This window comes from Onychomys torridus, chromosome 4 (genome assembly GCF_903995425.1).
Source record: "Onychomys torridus chromosome 4, mOncTor1.1, whole genome shotgun sequence".
NCBI classification, from domain to species: domain Eukaryota; kingdom Metazoa; phylum Chordata; class Mammalia; order Rodentia; family Cricetidae; genus Onychomys; species Onychomys torridus.
This window is the reverse complement of record NC_050446.1, coordinates 105,021,046-105,040,475: the sequence shown is the minus strand read 5'-3', so window position 1 is coordinate 105,040,475 and position 19,430 is coordinate 105,021,046. Positions and strand designations below refer to the sequence as shown.

General features: G+C 44.4%; 2 protein-coding genes across 2 annotated transcripts in view; both read left to right on the top strand.

Annotated features, from left to right (window-relative positions):
- The first annotated feature begins 3,301 nt into the window (after nucleotides 1-3,301).
- Nucleotides 3,302-17,847, top strand: Fastkd5 (FAST kinase domains 5). The gene is made up of 2 exons (XM_036185458.1): nucleotides 3,302-3,365; nucleotides 14,965-17,847. Exons 1-2 carry the CDS (start codon nucleotides 3,349-3,351, stop codon nucleotides 17,447-17,449), a joined length of 2,502 nt encoding a protein of 833 aa, XP_036041351.1. The 5' UTR covers nucleotides 3,302-3,348; the 3' UTR covers nucleotides 17,450-17,847.
- Nucleotides 3,308-19,430, top strand: part of Ubox5 (U-box domain containing 5) — a 37,330-nt gene continuing 21,207 nt past the window's right edge. Inside the window, exon 1 of the mRNA XM_036185459.1 lies at nucleotides 3,308-3,365. The gene's annotated coding sequence lies outside the window, so the exon portion shown is untranslated. The remainder of the gene's footprint in view (nucleotides 3,366-19,430) is intronic.

Genomic DNA, 19,430 nt, shown 5'->3' with positions numbered 1-19,430 from the left:
CTCGGTTACCTCTTTACGCTTGACACTAGAAAATTTCAGGGAAAAAAACGCTGGCTGAAGTTTTTTGAGCCTCGGCGGCTCCGGGACTGACGCAAGCGGAAATAGAAGGCCGCTGGCCGGAAGTGAGTTGTGGAGAGGCTGATTCTGGAGGCTCTGTGTGTTGACTTCCCCTGTGCGGTGCGGGACTGGAGCTGGGGCGCTACCTCTGCGGGCCTCAGGTGAGTGGGATGCCCGTAGGACGTGGCTCGGGTTGCTGCCTGCGTTCAGGCCCCACCGGGCCTGTGCGCGCGCTCCGCCCTCCCGGTTCCTCGGCCTGCCGCGCCGAGGCGGTGCTTCCCAGCGGGCGCCCCGAGCGCCCCCTCTCCCCCGAGAGCCCCTCTTAGTATCTGGGCCACCTTCGCCACTCCAGGCTGCTGTGACTTCTTCGAAAGCTGCTTTTGACCCCTTGTGAAGTGGAGATCGTGTCTGCGCATCTCGCGGGGCTGCTGTGATGCATCCTGCCCGGTCCCTCTCCACGTTCTGCTGTGTCCACATTGTAGCCCTCGGAAAGTGACCTAGGCGGTCTTGGGTGGGTCCCAAGAGTCTGTTTCTTAACCAGATTCTCGCAGAAAGCATTTCGAACAGCGTTTGGTTTAGGGCTTGGACGGGGTCAGGCAGTGGGACATATGCCTCCGTTTTCCAGCCGTTCCTGGATGTACAAGCCCAACTCGAGGTAGTCGTGTTTGCTTCCCTCTCTTTTTTTCTCCCCAGGAATGGGAAATGATGGATCCTTTTCTCTTCAAATCATGACATCCCTTTGCTCTGGCTCGAGGAACTTTGGACAGGAGCCTTTATACTAGATACATTGATGAGTCTCCCCGGGGGTTTCATTGCTCACGCGGCGTCGACATCAGGGCATTGCTTCATCCCGTGGAGCTCATATCTAGGCACTGAAACGTTAAAGATAACTGATTTCCCCCCCCTGTACTTTATCCCCACTGCGAATACTCAGAACAGTGGGTTCCTAGAATAGGTTCTTAGGCCTACTGCCCTCAGTTACCCCAGGCTAGCCCTAGGTGATTTAGTCCTGCATGGTGGACCAAAATAAAATCTGAAGACTACTACTTGCTTCGTACAGCTGAGAAAGCGAGGTCATTTTGGCAGTTGTCCAGGGCTGTTGTCTGTGTGTCTTCCACACTTAGTGGTCTATTATTGTCTGGTCCCCAATGAGACCCTGGCATTCATCGGGTAAATAAGCCAACTTAATTTATTTTTCTTTTGTGTGAATGGGCGTTTTGCCTTTGTGCATGTCTGTGCACCATATTTATGCAGTGCTGGAGGAGGCCAGAAGAGGGCGTCGGACCTCCTGGGACTTGAATTATATAGTTGGTTGTGAGCCAAAGTGTGTGCTAGGAATCCAAGAATCAAACCCTAATCCGCTAGGAGAGCAGCCAGTGGTCTTAAACATCGAGCCTTCTCTCCAGCCAATAAGCCAACTTTTATATAAAATAATTCTGGCCAGGCGTGGTAGTGCACATCTTTAATTCCAGCACTCAGGAAATAGAGGAGGCACATCTCTGTTAGTTTGAGGCTAGACAGGCCTATAGTAAGACCCTGTGCTCTCCCCATCCCTCTAAAAAAAAGGAAATCTGAAGTTTCTTACTTTGAAACCTCAAAAATTGGTAAAAACAGCCGGGCGGTGGTGGCACACGTCTTTAATCCCAGCACTCGGGAGGCAGAGGCAGGCGGATCTCTGTGAGTTAGAGGCCAGCCTGGGCTACCAAGTGAGTTCCAGGAAAAAGGCCCAAAGCTACACAGAGAAACCCTTTCTCAGAAAAAAAAAAAAAAAAAAGGAAAAACAGGTAAAAAACAAACAAACAAACAACAACAACAATAAAAGCCTAAGTGTCTGGTTTTGTGTGACTGGTATTATTGTTGGGAATTTTCTCTCATAGCTGTGTGGGTCTTTAGCTTTACCTGCCTGCTTTTTAGCCATCCTGTAAAGTGGAGTAATGGGCATGCTGCATTCTATCTCACAGGAGTTCAAGGTCTGCCTCTACTGGCTACTGTTAGGTCTACAACTCAGGACAAATGACCAACTGAGGTGCCTATTTAACATATCAGAGAGTGGACCTGGCTGCTAGGTTCTTCCAGCAACTCTCAGTACCTGTTACAGAGTCATTCTAGCTGGCATACCCTGTTCTTATTCTAACTCTCCAGCCCAGGGGCTGGGCTTCCCTTCCCCCAGCTTCTCTGATTCCTGTATAACTTCAGCCATTTTGCTAAAGGCCTTTTTGCCTCTTGGCCACTACTCTTAGTTCTCACTCTTCTGGCCTCTCCTCGCCCCGCCCCCCCCCAACTCCCCCAACCCCCCATGGCCTGGTTCAGTCTGTCAGCCATGTTCACTCTGGACTCTTCCAGATGCCACTCTTAGGTTCTTTCATATTTACAATAAACCTCCACCCATACCTAGGAGTAGTCATGTCCTCAAACCACCCCATTCAGTTACATACATAGTCTGAGATCAGTCCAGGATACATGAGACCCTGTCTTTTTGGGATATTTTGGTTTTTCGAGACAGGGTTTCTCTGTAGCTTTGGAGCCTGTCCTGGAACTCTCTCTGTAGACCAGTCTGGCCTTGAATTCACAGAGATCTGCCTGCCTCTGTCTCCCGAGTGTTGGGATTAAAACCACCTGGCTGGAGACCCGGTCTTTTTTTTTTTTCTTTGAGACAGGTTTTCTTTGGGTAGCTCTGGCTGTCCTGGAACTCTCTCTATAGACTAGGCTGGCTTCAAACTCAAAAGAGACCTGCCAGCCTCTGCCTCCTGAGTGCTGGGATTAAAGGTGTGTGCCACCACCGCCTACCTGAGACCCTGTCTTTAAAAAAGGGGGGAGGGAAGAAGAGGGGTGGTTTGTACTGGACTTGGGCTTCCCTTCCCAGCTTTGATCTTGTTTTGGCTTAGCTCATAGACCCATATGTTGACCTCTGCACTGCTGCACTTACCTTAACCTCCCTGGACTGCTGGTGGGCCCTGCTCCTGTGTGGGAACAGAAGGGGCGAGCAGCCTAGCTAACATCTCGCTGACAGCTCAGCGTCTTTACTGTATTTTGGTGGACTCCCATCAGGAGACTTTAGCTCCTAGAAAGAGTTAGGGCTAAGGCTGTGTAGTAAGCCTAGCGTTTATGAGGCCCTGAGTTTGATTACTAGCACTGAAAAAAGACAATATGAAAATCAGGAATTGATCATTTGTATATACTAAATATGTTATGCACTTAATTGATTTACAGTTACCATGGCTGCCCTTTTCTACCCGGTTCCCGTTTTCTAACTTCTGGACGTTGGTTTAAGATGGCCTTGCTGAGGCATGTATGTGGAAGATAGAAAGGTAAGGTTTCTGGTTTCTATGTTACCACATCATTCTTGGGGGATGAATAGTACCTTCTGGAAATTCCAATCCTCTGTAACTGCTGTGGTCTATTAGCAGCCGTAAAGAGGAGATAGAGAGGAAGGTATATTTAGAAAATTTAAACTAGACAGGGAGCTTAGTGCAGAGACACCAGGTTGGATCCTTTCATTAAGGAACTAGGAATTACTTAATTTCTAGCTTTCTTGTTTGTGCTCTGGGCAACCTTGAGGAAAGAAAGGTCACCCCCCCCACCCCCCCTGCCTATTTGTCTACCTGGCTGTACCATCTCCTTTGCAGCGTGCTTCCTCCTGCTGTCTCACTCTGCCTCTTCTTTTCTCCCTTACTTTTTTTCTCTTTTTAAAGACAGGGTATCTTACTGTGTTGCCTTGGCTAGCTGGGAGCTTGCTGTGTAGACCAGGCTGGCCTCAAAACCACACAGCTCTACCTTCCTCTGCCTTTTTAGTTCTGGAATTAAAGTTGTGCACCACTAAGCTTGGCTTTTTGTTGTTGTTGTTTGGTTTTTTTCAAGACAAGGTTTCTCTGTGTAACAGTGCTAGCTGTCCTGGAACTCACTTGGTAGCCCAGGCTGGCCTCAAACTCACAGAGATCCACCTGCCTCTGCCTCCCAAGTGCTGGGATTAAAGGTGTGCGCCACCACCGCCCGGCTTACAGAACACATTTGTATTGCCCGCCCTCCCTCTCTCCCTCCCTCCCTTCCTCCCTCCCTTCCTTCCTTCCTTCCTTCTTTCCTTCCTTCCTTCCTTCCTTCCTTCTTGCTTTCATGTGGTGCTAGAGTGAACTCAAGGCCTCTGTATGGTAAGCAACGAACAACTACTGAGCTACACTCTCAGGCCCTTTTTATTGTTTCTGTTTTTAGATTTATTTTATGTGTATGAATGTTTTGCCTAAATGAATGTATGTGTACTGTATGCTTGCCTGGTACCCATGGAAGTCAGATCTTCTGGAAGTGGAGTTATAGATGGTTGTTGGCTACCACGAGGGTACTGGGAGTTGAACCCTTGTCATCCGAAAGAGCAGCAAGTGCTTTTAACAACGTTGTTGTTTTGAGACTGGGACTCACTAAGTTGCCCAGGTAGAATTTTGTATCCTGTCTCAGCCTCCTGAGTACCTGGGATTACAGGTGTGAGCCATCATATTATAGCTAGTGTTGCTCATCCTCCATCCTCCCTCTCTGTTTTGATTTTGAGATGAGGACTCTCAGTTTTATTTTACTTTCATGCATATATATGTGTGTGTATGTGAGCAAGTGCCATGTGTATGAGTGTGCCTGCAAAGTCCAGTCCTTTGAAAAGCTCAGGTCCTCTGGAAAAGCAGGAAGTTTTCTTAATCATGGCCATTTATCCAGGTCCCCTCCCCCACTTTTTTACTTTTTAAAATTGGAAGCAAGATCTAGCCCATATTGGCATCAAACTCATTATCTTCCTGCTTCAGCCTCTTAAATGCTGGAGTTCTATGCACCACTACACCTGTAGTGTGTACTTGTATACCTGGCAATAATTTCTGTTAGTGTTATTACTAGCTTATTTTTCTGTCAGTCTGTCCATTCCTAGATTATCCATCCGAAGTTCCTTTCCCGGGTACTGCCTATCTTATCTCTTCCAGCATGAACTGGTTCCTCTTTCTGTCTGCTCACACAGTTCTTGCCCTGGGATCTTTCTTCTATTTTTACTTTGAGTTTTTTCTTTTTTTTTCTCTCCTATGTTGAGGGTTGGGGATTTAGCTCAGTGGTAGAGAGCTTGCCTAGCAAGCACAAGGCCCTGGGTTGGGTCCTCAGCTCTGGGAAAAAAAAAAAGTATTTTTGTTGAACTCTTAACTCTTTTTGTTATTTTTGGAAAGAGCAGTCTCTTTAGTTTAGGCTAGCCTTGAATGTGTGTCAGTCCCGCCTGAGTCTCCCAAGTGCTGGGGTTATAGGTGTGTATAGGTATGTGCCCCTCACCTAATTTAAAACTAACTCACCCTCTCTCCCTCCTGAGACAGGGTCTCATTGCATAGCCCTGGCTGTCCTAGAACTTGCTATATAGAGTAGGCTGGCCTCAAATTCAGATTGATATACCTGCCTCTTCTTCCCCAGTGCATTAAAGGCATGTGTTACTATGCCCAGCATCTTAAAACTCTTAATTCTTTCTTTTAAATTTATTTTATTTTGCATATATGAATGTCTTGCCTACATGTATGTATGTGCATCATGTACATGCCTGGTGCCCCCAGTGTTCAGAAAAGAGCATCAGATCTTTTGGAATTGGAGTTGTGAGTCACCATGTGGGTGCTGGGAAATGAACTAGGGTCTTTTGCAAGAGTAAATGTTCTTAAACACCGAGCCTACTTTCCAGCCCTTAAAACTGTTTTGTTTATTTATTTGGTTTTTGGTTTTTTGAGACAAGGTTTCTGTGTGTAGCCCTGGCTATCCTGGAACTCATTTTGTAGATCAGCCTGGCCTTGAACTCAGAGACCCACCTGCCTCTCCTATGTGCTGGGATTAAAAGTGTGTGCCTGTTCTTTTTAGAATTATTTTATTTCATCTGCCTGCATGTTTTGCCTGAATGTATGTCTATGTACTATGTTCATGCAGTGCCCATAGAGCCCAGAAGAGGGCATTAGATCCCCTGGAATTGGAATTACAGATGGTTATGAGCCATGTGGGTTCTAGGAATCAAACCCCATTCTCTAAGACTGCTCTGCTTGATCAGTCAAACTGCTCTGAAGAGTAGCCAGTGCTCTCAGTCGCTGTACGATCATCTCTCCAGCCCCTTAACCCCTGAACTCTTAATTTTCCCATCTCAATATCGCCTGCCAACTTTCAGGTCTTCCATTATGGCACTGTTTCTTTGACTGTAGAATACCCTGCAAAGCCCACTCTTTCATGTGGTTGTCAGTTCTTGAGTCTTCTCTGTACTCCTTTCATAAGTAGGTGAACTAATTCTAGTGATAACTAGAACACTAGAGTGTGATTGATGGGAGGTGCTCTTGAGCTGACCAGTGTTGATACTCTGGCTCCTGGCATCCTCAGATCTGGGAGAGTAGCTTCCGCAGTCCTGCCCCCAGATCTGGACCTCTGCTTCCTGAATTGTCTTGCTGTCTCTGTACACCAGTAGTGTGGCCTTTGGAGCCTTTGCTAGCAGGCTCTACTCAGTCCTTGGGCTCTGTACCATATGGAAGATTGCTTTTTTTTCTTGTGAGAATTGCCTCAATCTTATAAAATATCTTACTCATAAACAATAAATAAATAACGAAACCTACCTTACAGAAGGGTTGTTAGAATGGGAATTAAGTGGGGTGTGGTGGCACACTAGGGAGACAGAGGCAGGTGGATCTCTCCCAAGTTCCAGACCTGCCAGGAATGCATAAAGAGACCTGTCTCAAAAAGCTAAAGGGGAGGTGGGGGTTGGTGCATATCAAGTAGTTCATTTAGGACTCTGAGCCTTGAAGGGAGACTCACCAGAGGAGAGGAGGACTCGAGAGGGTGGTGGTGGGGAGAAGGATAGGTTGTGTGTCGTCTCGTGTGCAGAATCTAGACTGTACATGAAAGTAGGGAGATGGCGCAGTGAGTAAAGTGACCCACAAGCCCGAGGGCCCGGGTTTGGATCCCCAGAACCTTCAAAAAAAACAAACAAACAAACAAACTGGATATGATGTGTCGTGGGCCTGGAATCCTAGCCCTCCTGGGCTCATTCATTAGCCAGTCTAGCCAGTTGTGACCTTCAATTCAGTGACAGATCCTCTCTCAAAAATAAAGTGGTGGCTGGGTGGTGGTGGTGGTGGTGGCGGCGGCGGCGGCGGCGGCGGCGGCGGCGGCGGCGGCGGCGCACGCCTGTAATCCCAGCACTCGGGAGGTAGAGGCAGGTGGATCTCTGTGAGTTTGAGGCCAGCCTGGTCTACAGAGCTAGTCCAGGACAGGCTCCAAAGCTACAGAGAAACCCTGTCTCGAAAAACCAAAAGAAAAAAAAAACCCAAAAAAGAAAATAAAATAAACAATAAAGTGGTGTAGCTGGGCGGTGGCGGCACACGCCTTTAATCCCAGCATTCGAGAGGCAGAGCCAGGCAGATCTCTGTGAGTTCGAGGCCAGCTTGGGCTACAGAGTGAGATCCAGGAAAGGCACAAAGCTACACAGAGAAACCCTGTCTTGAAAAACCAAAATAAATAAATAAATAAAGTGGTGAGCCATAGAGGAAGACACCAGATTGACCTCTTGTCTCCACATGTGTGTATCACATACGATAGTAAAAGCAGAATGGGGATAAGAATTATAGTGGAGGGGTGTGAATATGAACAGTACATAGAGCAACATGTCATAAGTAAAACCCATTATTTTGGGTTATCGAGATAGCTAAAGATACTTGTCATCACTCCTGGTAATCTGAGTTCGGTCCTTAGGACCCACACAGTAGAAGAAAACAGTCTCCTGCAAGCTGTCTTGTGACCTTCACACATGTGCCATAGCACATAATTATAGAATATTATATAATAGTAAAGAATTATAAAATAATTGTTTTAAAAATTTAAAACCCACTGTTCACTAACACAAATTTTAATTAGGAAAAGGAAAAAAAAAAAAAAAGACAGCATTGGTACAGAAGAGGCCCTAAGATGGTTGGGGCTCTTCCTATTTCCATCTTAGAATATAATCTGTTTACTTTTTGTCTTTGTTTTGAGATGGAGTTTCATGTAGCCACAGCCTACGATTTACTTATTTTATGTGTGTGGGTATTTTGTTTGCATGTGTGTCTGTGCACCGTGTGCCTGCAGAGGCCTGAAGAGGGTGTTGGCTCCCCTGGGACTGGAATTAAAGATGGCTGTGAGCCACCTGTGGGTTCTGAGAATTGAACCTCAGATCTTCTGGAAGAGCAGCCAGCACTCTTAACTGATTGATAAAGACTTTTAAGATAAAAGTCTCAGTATGATGTCATGGCTAAACTAGAACTATGTAGACAGTGTTTTTGACTCAACTCACAGAGATCCTTCTGCCTCTGCCTTCTGAGTGCTAAGATTACAAGTGTGCGGCGCCATGTCCAGTTATAGAGGTAATTCCTCCTCCCTCCCTCCCTCCCTCCCTCCCTTCCTTTCTTTTTTTTTTTTAAATATTCATTTATTTACTATGTGTACAGAAGGGGGCGCCAGATCTCATTACAGATGGTTGTGAGCCACCATGTGGTTGCTGGGAATTGAACTCAGAACCTCTGGAAGAGAAGCCAGTTCTCTTAACCTCTGAGCCATCTCTCCAGCCCATCTTTTTTTTTTTTTTTTAATTTTATTTATTTATTCATTTATTTATTTTTGGAGCTGAGGTTAGAACCCAGGGCCTTGTGCTTGTTAGGCAAGTGCTCTGCCACTGAGCTAAATCCCCAACCCTCTTTCTTTTATTTTTGTTTTGTTTATTTTTTTGAGATAAGGTCTCTATATAGCCCTGGCTATCCTAGAACTCTGTGGACCAGGCTGTCCTTGAACTCACAGAGATCCACCTGCCTTTGCCATCCAAGGGCTGGCATTAAAGGTGTGCACCACATGCTTAGTTGATAAAGGTAATTTTCAAAAATGTTTTCTAGATTTCTTTCTTTTAATGTGTATGAATGTTTTGCCTACATGTATATATGTGTGCCGCTTTCATGCCTAGTGCCCACAGAAGCCAGCAGAGGGTGTCAGATCCCCTGGGACTGGATTTAGTTGTGAGTCACCATGAGGGTGTTGACAACTGACCCCTGTAAGACCAGCAAATGCACTTAACCACTGAGACATCTCTGTCTCATGCACAGGTAGTTTTTTAAAATTATTGTTTATAGGTCTAGGGCTACAGCTCACTTGGTCAGGTACTTGTTTAGTACGCAGGAGGCTTTGGGTTCAATCCCTAATACCTCATAAAATAGGCATTGTAGCACACACTGTAATTCAAGCACTAGCAGTGGGAGGCAGGAGGCTCAGAAGGTCAGGCCGTCTTCAGCTACATAGTGAATTTGATATTAGCCTGAACTACATCACCCATTCTCAAAAAACAAACAAACAAAAAACCCTAAAAGTTACCATTTATAAACTAGATATGGCAGCATATACCTGTAATAGGGGGTGGAGTCAGGAATATCATAGGCTCAAGGCCAGTGTGGGTTTTATGAAACCTTGCCTGAAAAACAAACAAACAAATACAAACAAAAACAACTGCGGAGGTAATTTAAAATTCAACAGGATTTGTTGTTAATTGATATGTTCTTTCTTTTCTTTTCTTTTTTTTTTTGTTTTTTGTTTTTTGTTTTTTGAGACAGAGTTTCTCTGTGTAGCTTTGCGCCTTTCTTGGAACTCACTTTGGAGACCAGGCTGGCCTTGAACTCACAAAGATCTGCCTGCCTCTGCCTCCCAAGCGCTGGGATTAAAGGCGTGTGCCACTAATGCCTGGCCCTGATATGTTCTTTCATATTAACAGTTTTAGTACCACTAACTAGTGGTCTGTAGCAGGGGGCTGTGAACTTCTTCCATAAAGAGCTAGATAAGAAACACTTTATGTTTTACAGCCATACAATCTCTGAGACAGTTGCTCAGTTCTTGTATTGAGAAAGCCAACACAGACATTAGATATGTCCAGATAAAACGTTACTTATGAAAATCAGGTACAGGGCTTAATTTGGGCCCAAGGATGTAGCTTGTGACCATCTGAGCAGTTGAAGCTGGGCGCGTAAAACACCAAATGTAGCACCAGGTATGGTCGCACACACCTTTTGTCCCAGCATTGGGGACTTGGAGGTGGGTGCATCTCAAAGTTCAAAGTTCAGCCTTGTCTACCCAGTGAGTTCCAGGGCCACATAGTGAGATCCTGTCTCAAAAAAAAAGGAGCCCAGTGTATAGAGATTTACCATGAAATTAGAACATACTTTCCTGTTACCGCATGGCAGCTCACAACTGTCTATAACTCCTCTCCTGGGGGACCTGACACCCTTACACAGACAAACATTCAGGCAAAGCACCTGTACACAAAATACAAATAAATGAATTATAAAATTGAAAAAAAAAAAAAAAAAAAAGGAAAGGAAAGGAAAAGACTTTGCAGAGGGACCAGCCTTCTGCAGGTCTGAGAGCCTGGGAGCAAGATGCAGTCAGTGAGAAAAACACAGACTTGTTTGCTGAGGGATAAAGGCTTCATCTTTATTCTTTTTCCTTTCATTCTTCTACCCCGATGTCCCCTTCTGTGTCTTTCCTGATGACTTCCTTCTAACTATTTCCTGATGCCTACTGCTACATCTTTCCTTCTCTCGTGTCTATTTTTTCCCTTACATCTTATATACTGCAGCAAAATCTCTCAAGCAGTATAAAAATTTCAATGTGGTTGCATTCTATTTTTCAAGTGAATGATTACAATGAATACAAGTAAAAAGCAGCATGTTTTCCATATCCCTTACATGATTAAATATTTTACATATCACAGGTGAAAAACAAATTATCCCCAAGAACCCACATACATTCATACCCAAGCAACTTGTTATAGATTAACAGAGTGTAAGCAAGCAAGGTATTTTTTCTCAGCCAGTTCTTTTGGTGGCAGACTGCATTTTGTGATTACAGAGAAAGGATCAATCACTTTATAACTTATCTCAAAAGGTAATCTTATAAAAACTCTTAAATCACAAATCTAAACTTTTATATATGAAAAAGTCAGTCCACACTACTTTAAATCCTCAGGGTGCACACCCACTCATCAACAGGTTTTACATCAGGAGGCTGGGGGCAGAAGTGGGTACAAGGAATTAATCATCACCTTTGACCACCAACTCATCATAGCCAGCAATAGCGAGGTTTCCATTATTTTGTTCCCTGACTTCAAATGAGTCCCTTGTTCAACTATTTGTCTTTCTAAAGTTTAAATTGTACCCCAAGATTTTCTACCTCACAGCCATTAACAAAAACATCTTAACCTAACCTCACTAACAATCTATATGTCTAAGTTCTTTCTAAGGGTGGTGGTTGAATCAGCAATCTGCTCTAGCAGCAGTGTTTTGGAAAAAGTCAATCACTGTTATTGTAAGTAACAGTAACACTACCCAGTGAGAGGCTTAAAACCCCCTGAGAATTTTCATACAACCCTTAGATGATGAGGGACGTGGTGACCACGAAGGCAACCATCAGAGCTATGCTCAGTAACAACGTGAGGTCCTTGGGACACAGCCCTCGGGGCTCTGCCTCTCCAAGACTCACTCAGGTGTGGCTTTGCCAACTGCCCAGCCATGTTCCATGAGTTCCAGTGCTGCCTGTTGGTTCCCTCGCATGGCCCCTAACAGGACATGACTGCTCCTAGGTATGGTGGAGGAGAAAGTTTATTGTAGATAAAAAGGGAGAGCATTGCCAGAGGCAGAGACATCTGGAAGAGTCCAGAGTACACATGACCCTGAGCCGTGTGAGGAGGCTGGGAGGGAAAGGGGGTAACTGGGTGCAGCGGCCAAGAGGGAAAAAGGTATAAAGAAGAGAGTAAAACCAAATGTCTGGATTATATAGGGAAGAGCCTCTGGGGGAAAGGCAGCCAGCTTCTGGGCTGGAGAAGTTTAGGATAGGGGGTGGGGTGTGCCAGCCAGGGGGACCCTGTAATGAGTAGGGTCTGAGAGATGCTGGGAGAACCCAGTGGCTAAGTGTACTTTGATATGTTAAATAGGCACCTCAGTCATTGTCCAGGGTTTGAGACCTAACAGGCTAAAAACAGAGAGGAAGAGATTTCAGAAGATCATTCATGGAAATTTTTCATCAATAACCTTGTATGGTCCATTGGTTGCTCACATCTCCATGGACTTTGCTAGTGAAAAAAAAAAAAAAAAGAAATGAGCATTGAAGAAAGAAAGATTATGGACTGGGCTGGAGAGATGGCTCAGTGGCTAAAAGCACTTGTTGCTCTTTCAGAGGACCCAGCACCCATATGGTGGCTAAAATAGGAAACTCCAGTTCCAGAAGACCCAACACCTTGCCCCCACCGCACACAAGTGGTACACAGACATAAGCAGGCAAAGCACCCATATACATAAAATGAAAAAAAAAAAACTTTTTCTGTTGTTTTGTTTTTGAAACAGAGCCTCCCTATATAGACCAGGATGGCCTCAAACTCAAGAGAGATATGCCTGCCTATGCGTCATGAGTGCTGGGATTAAAATCATGTGCCACCACACCTAGCAGGAATAAAAAAATAAATAAAAAAATAGAGGAGGTAGAGGAATATAGGAGAGCCAGTTTCATGGCCTGCTCTTTTTTTCCATGGGAGAAAGTGGAAATTGTACTGCTTCTAACCAAGTGAGGACCTAATTATTAGTACCTGGGTCAGTGGCAGCATTGCCAATCTGCCCCTCCAGAGGAGACCTGTGCTGTCCCCGTGCTTGTCAGCAGGACAGCCATGTGAACATGGGGTTCCTTGAAGCACAGCTTTGAGTGGCTCTTTTCTACCTATGGACCAATAGTGAACAGGCTTTTGTTTTAAACTTTGCTTCCCCCCACTACCATGTATGAGTTTCTGAGTGTCTGTACTAGTGAGCAAAACTCTGTTATAAGCATTCTGGAAGCTGGGTGTGATGACACCCACCTGTTATTCCAGCATTTAGTAAGTAGACTGAGGCAAGAATATCATGATTTTTTAGGCCAGCCAAAGCTATATAATAAGACCACTCAGAAAACAAACCTGCCTAAAGAAGACAGTTGGCCTTTTCTAAGAGGAACAGCACCAGAACTGCCAGGACTGTAATTAAGTTTTTACTGTAAGAACTGGGAGGGTTACTGTGGTTATAATTAATTAGTTAATGCTCACACCCACTTTAAAGCAAATGAAGGGACTGGAGAGATGGTTCAACCTTCTGAGTAGCTGAGATTACAGTCCTCCTCCTTCATGCCATCATTAAAGTTCCCCAAAGCAGAACCTGAAGTTCAGGATTTCTCCTGTGTTTTCTTCGTATCCTCTAAAATGAAAGTCCTCAGTATTTAGATTTTGTTGGCTGGCCATTCTTAGTTCCTGATCATTCCTACTGTAAAAAGTCATTTCAAAGTTGAGTTGATATCTTCTTAGTTGATTTCTGCCTAGTTCTGTGATTCACATTTCTACTCTACATACTCCTCTTAACCCTAGCATATTTTCATTTTAAAACTGAACCTGAGCTGGATGTGGTCTGTGTCTTTTATCATAGCACTTGGGAGACAGAGACAGGAAGATCTCTGTGAGTCTGAGGCCAGCCTGGTCTACAAAGTGAGTTCTAGGCCAGCCAAGACTACATAGTAAGACCCTGTTCCAAAAAACAAAAAAGCAAAAAACCTGAGGCTGGAGAGATGGCTCAGAGGTTAAGGGCATCGGAGAGATGGCTCAGAGGTTAAGGGCATCGACTGTTCTTCCAGAGGTCCTGAGTTCATTTCCCAGCAACCACATGGTGCCTCACAACCACCTGTAATGAGATCTGGTGCCCTCTTCTGGCCTGCAGGGATACATGCAGACAGAACACTGTATACATAATAAATAAATAAATCTTTAAAAAAAAAAAAAATTAGCCGGGTGGTGGCCCAGCACTCAGGAGGCAGAAGCAGGCCGATCTCTGTGAGTTCGAGACCAGCCTGGTCTACAGAGTGAGTTACAGGAAAGGCACAAAGCTACACGGAGAAACACTGTCTCGAAAAACCAAACCAAACCAAAACAAAACCCCAAAACTGGACCTAGAAGAATGGAATCACAAAGGGCCTATTGTGGGTTGGAGAGATGGCTCAGCAGTTAAGAGTACCAGCTGCTCTTCCAGAGGACCTGAGTTCAATTTCCAGCTCCTACGTTTATTCCAGCTCACAGTCATTTATAACTGTAGTCCCATAGGATCTGATGCCCTCTTCTGGTGTGCAAAACACCCATACACATTAAATAAATAAATAAATAGGAAAAGAACAGTGTTTTTTGCACTTTCAGAGAACCTGAGCTCTGAACCAGTTCCCACTACCCGAGTCCAGTGGCTCACAACTGCTTGTAACTCCAGCTCCGGAGGATCCAACTCCCTTTTCTGACCTCAGACACCAATCACAGAACTGGTGCATAGACACACATGCAGACAAAACATCCAGACAATCAAATAAAAATTGAAAACAGTAAAGCAGATCCCACTTCTCCTTATACTGTTAGCATGGCAGCTTTTGCAGTGTTGTTATTCTCCAGAGGACTCCTTTGTTGTAAAGAAATGGGATGAGTTGCCCACTTTTACTCCCAGGTTTTCTTTGGAGATCTGCCTTCCCCAAGGAGGTGAGTTGATATCAAGTCGCAGTCTAGAAGCCACCTGATGGTGCTTCTGGTGTGAGGTTTGTCCTTGATGGCTTGTGCTTTGGGCATTCACTAACATTGAACATGCGTGCATGGGCAGTGGTAGAACTTGCATCTTTTTATCTCTTTTCATTTGGTCTTTTGAGATGGGGCCTCACAAGATAGTCCTGGCTGGCCTGAAACTCACATAGATCCTCTTGCCTCTACCTCCTAAGTACTGATATTAAAGGTGTGTGCCACCACACATGGCTGCACCTATTTCTTACAATGTGTAAATTTTGTGTTATAGGTAGAAGCCACTCATTCTTCATCTACCCTTTTTTCAGTACTTGGCACCAATTCTGGCCCCATCATTTTTGGCCTACGACTCTTGTGGTATGCCGAAGATTTACAGGCAGTTTCTGTGGAACATCTCCCTGTCCATCTCTAACCAAGCACCATATAAACAAGAACTTGCCTAGCCACACGTGTGAGGACTGTGCTTTGCCTGCCAAAAAGATCAGTACAGACTCCAGAATGGCAGCCACTCTCAAGTTGTTAAAACTTTTAAAATACCAAGCATCTTGTAATCCTTCTGCCTACCGTGCAGTCCAAAGCATGGCATATTGGAATATGGAAAACAGCACACATTATGGGGGACAGAACCTTCCTGAACACAATAGCTCCTGCCATCCTGCCAGAAAAGTTAAGAAGATTGGTAATACCACCTTGTCTCAGAGAATCTTCACAACCAGCAGTGCCCACCTGGGTTTGGAATTCAACAAAGCTTCTACCCTGAAGGCCAGCACGTTGCATCCAGGCTCACCTAGTGAGAAAAGAGTTGAAGAGGATGTGGAGGTTTTTGATTCCTTTGAAGGGACCCGAGTGTTCTTAAAGCTAAGGCCAGAGTACCAGCTTCACAGCTATAACAGAGCTGAGACTTGCCAACCCCTGTCTGTTTCAGAAGGTGAACTCATTTTGCACAAAGTCCGAGTTTATCAAACTAAACTCCAGCCCAGAGTCATTACTACTTATTTTTGTAAGCTGAGCTCTCTGCCAGTGGAACAGCATTCTGTTTTGCTGTCCAGTAAAAGCTTTGCTTTACTCTGCCAACTGACTGTGAAAAACATGCAGCTCTTTGATACCTCAGATCTGATCAGTATTTTGAAAGCCTTTGTTGATTTAAGAATCCCTTTCTCCCCTTCCATGCTAGAAACATATGAAACCAGATTTTGCCGTCAGGTGTGGGAGATGAATCTGGATCAGCTTCTCCTGGTTGCTGATCTTTGGCGGAACTTAGGTCGCAGAGTGCCTCGCTTTTTAAATTTTTTTTTTAGTTACCTTCATTTACACTGGAAAGAGCTATCTTTGTCTCAGTTGATTCACTTAATTTATATTATAGGTGAAAATCGTCAGGTACCACAGGACCTAATGCAAAAAGTAGAATCACTGATCCTTAAGTATATTGATCTGATAAATTTAGAGGAGGTTGGTACAATCTGTTTGGGGTTTTTTAAATCAAGTAGTAGTCTCTCTGAATTTGTCATGCGGAAAATTGGAGACCTGGCTTGTGCTAACATGCAGCATCTCAGCAGCCACACCTTAGTTCATATTCTTAAAATGTTTCGTTTCACTCATGTAGATCATGTAAATTTCATGAGGCAGTTTGGAGAAATTGCTCCTCAGCGAATTCCTTCCTTGGGGGTTCAGGGTGTTATGCACCTCACTCTCTCCTGCTCAGCCTTACGCTTCCTGGATGAAAGAGTGATGAATGCAGTAGCTGCCTCTTTGCCTCCAAGGGTAACACACTGTCGAAGTAAAGATGTTGCCAAAATTCTGTGGTCTTTTGGAACTCTGAACTATAAGCCACCCAACGCAGAAGAATTTTATTCCAGTCTGATAAATGAAATCCACAGGAAGATGCCTGAATTCAACCAGTACCCAGAGCACCTTCTGACCTGCCTGCTTGGCTTGGCATTTTCTGAATACTTTCCAGCTGAGTTTATCAATGTTGCTCTGAGTCCAGGGTTTGTCAGGTTAGCTCAAGAAAGAAGTAAGTTTGAACTCACTAAGGAACTGTATACTCTGGATGGTACAGTTGCCATTGAGTGTCCAGATTATGAGGGCAGTCGTCTTACTTCTCACCTTCAGCACGAGGCATCTGTAACACTGTGGAATTTAGCAAGCAAGGATATGAGATCAAAGCCTGAGTTCCTAGAAGCTCTCTATTTACTTGAGACCATGTTAGGTGGCCCCCAGTACATCAAGCACCATATGATTTTGCCTCACACCCGATCTTCTGACTTGGAGGTTCAGCTTGATGCTAACATGAAGCCATTACCGTTGAACAGCGAAGTGACACCAATGGAAGATGGAGCCCGATTACCATTTAAGCAGGCGGGAGTCAGCCTTACAGATGACTTGATGAATCAGTTGCTAAAGGGAAAAGCCAAGAGGTATTTCCAGGGAGAAATTGAGGTAGAGACTGGCCAGTCCCCTATGAAGTTAGGAAAGAAGACAGCTGTACCCTTGATGGACTCTGCTTGCAATGTGACAGATAGATTGGGAGATGTGGGGACAGATGGCCTGTATCCTCTAGCCCACATGCAGCCCCCACTAGTGAAGCTAGCTATCCAGTTGACAAACAAGAACCAATATTGCTATGGTACTAGGGATCTGCTTGGACTGCACAATATGAAGAGGAGGCAGCTGGCTCGAATTGGGTACCGTGTGGTAGAATTATCCTACTGGGAATGGCTTCCACTACTGAAACGGACTCGCTTAGAGAAGCTAGCATACCTCCATGAGAAAGTGTTCACCTCTGCTCTCTGAAGGGCCTGGGTGGCATTTATGCTCATAAAAATAATAGGTGTACACTCTACACCTGTAGGTTGAGCATCCTTAACCAGAAAATCCAAGTCAGAAATGTTCTAAAATCTGAAACTGAGCACAGATCTCAGATCAGGGATATTCAAGTGGTAGTCCATGCAGATACCCAGACTTGAAATCTGAAACACCTCTGGTCCTAAGTATTTGATATAGGGATTCTCAACCTATCTTCTAACCACGTAATTATAAAAGCCAGAGTATAGGTAGATAATAAAACCATCTATCAAGTAGCCATGGGTATCCTCTTTTCTGTTACAGACCTATTTATGTTACTACAGAGTGTGTATAACCTATGGCAGTGGCAAGCTGCTGTAGTTGTATATTTTGCTCAGAATAAATAAGCATCTTCAAAATGATCTTGAGCCACAAAATCTTATGCATTTTTTTCTTTATCTGTTAGCCTAAGTTACCTTTTGAGGCAGTGTTTTATTTTTGTTTTAATTACTGTTATGTGTATGTGTGTGTGCTGGGGACCAAACTTGAGTTTTTGGTAAGAGTAGTAAGCATTTCTTTTTTTTTTTTGTTTTTTCTTTTTTTTTTTTTTGTTTTGTTTTGAGACTGGGTTTCTCTATGTATCAGCTCTGGTTGCCTTAGAACTTGCTCTGTAGACCGGGCTAGCCTTGAACTCAACCTCACTGAGGTCTGTCTGCCTCTGCCTCCCAAGTGCTAGGACTAAAAGCATGCACCACTATCACCTCCTGGCTTGTTTTTGTTTGGTTTTTCGACAGGGTTTCTCTATGTAGCTTTGGTGCCTGTCCTGGATCTCACTCTGTAGACCAGGCTGGCCTCAAACTCACAGAGATCCACCTGCCTCTGCCTCCCGAGTGCTGGGATTAAAGGCGTGCGCCACCACTGCCCAGCTTGGAGTCTTTCTATAGTCATTACTATCTTGTTTGGTAAGTCTGGCAATCCACAGACACAGAATCAAGATATTATCTTGGGGTTTAGGGTCACAGAAGAAATCTGAATGAGATTGTGTTGAGTTAGGGTTCAGTAGACATAAATTTAAGTTGAAAAATTCAGGAGAAATTTAAAAGCACATGAAATAAGGCCCTGAAGAAAAGGAACAAGGTCAAAGTCAAATTAGCCCCCTCATCTACTCAGGATCCCACAGGGTTTTCAGACAATGTTACTAAAGCATTGAGTAAATTGTTAATCTTGAAACTACTTTCCAAAGGGCACAAAATAGGGCGGAGATGTGAGTCAGTGACTGTGTTTGCCACGAATGTGGGAGGTGCTGGGTTTGGTCCCCAGCACCACAAAATAAAACTGTTCACATGTGCCTTGTACAGTGCCTCAAACACTATGCCTTTGACGTGCCTGCATAAGGTTGCAGGGATCTTTAGGCTTACACCTGTGTGTAGTCTTTCTGTGCTGGTGGGCACTGTGGGAAAGGCTGGGAGAGCTGTCATTCATTTTAACTTGCTCTGAAAATTGTTGCAAGTCACGCCTTTTTTTAGATGGACAGGTAACTCAGTTTAAAAATTATAAAAAGTACTATGTGTCTTTAAAAGCTAAAGTGTCCAATTTCTGAAATTGCTCACTGCATCACAGTATTCCACCTACTTTAAGGTTAAATGCTTTTCCAATATTTGACAGATAACCCCACTTCCCGCGCTAACCTGTGTGGACCTACTCTTTAAAATATATGTATCTTCCAGAATTACTTTCCATTACATTCTTGTGAAACTCAAAAGTTCTACTGTGTAAGTCACTTACACATTCTGTGTAGGCCCCAAATGGGTCTTCAAGTGCTCAGAGTGTCATGGTCACCTTAATCTCTTCCAAAGTAGCTCTCTATACTTACCCTCCTCCAGGTTTTGAATCTCAACAATAACAAAAAGTCAGCTTGGTTGCTTCAAGCTCTGGGGGCACACAGAGAACTACCTTTTAGAGACAGTGACTCATCCCATTTACCCAGGAC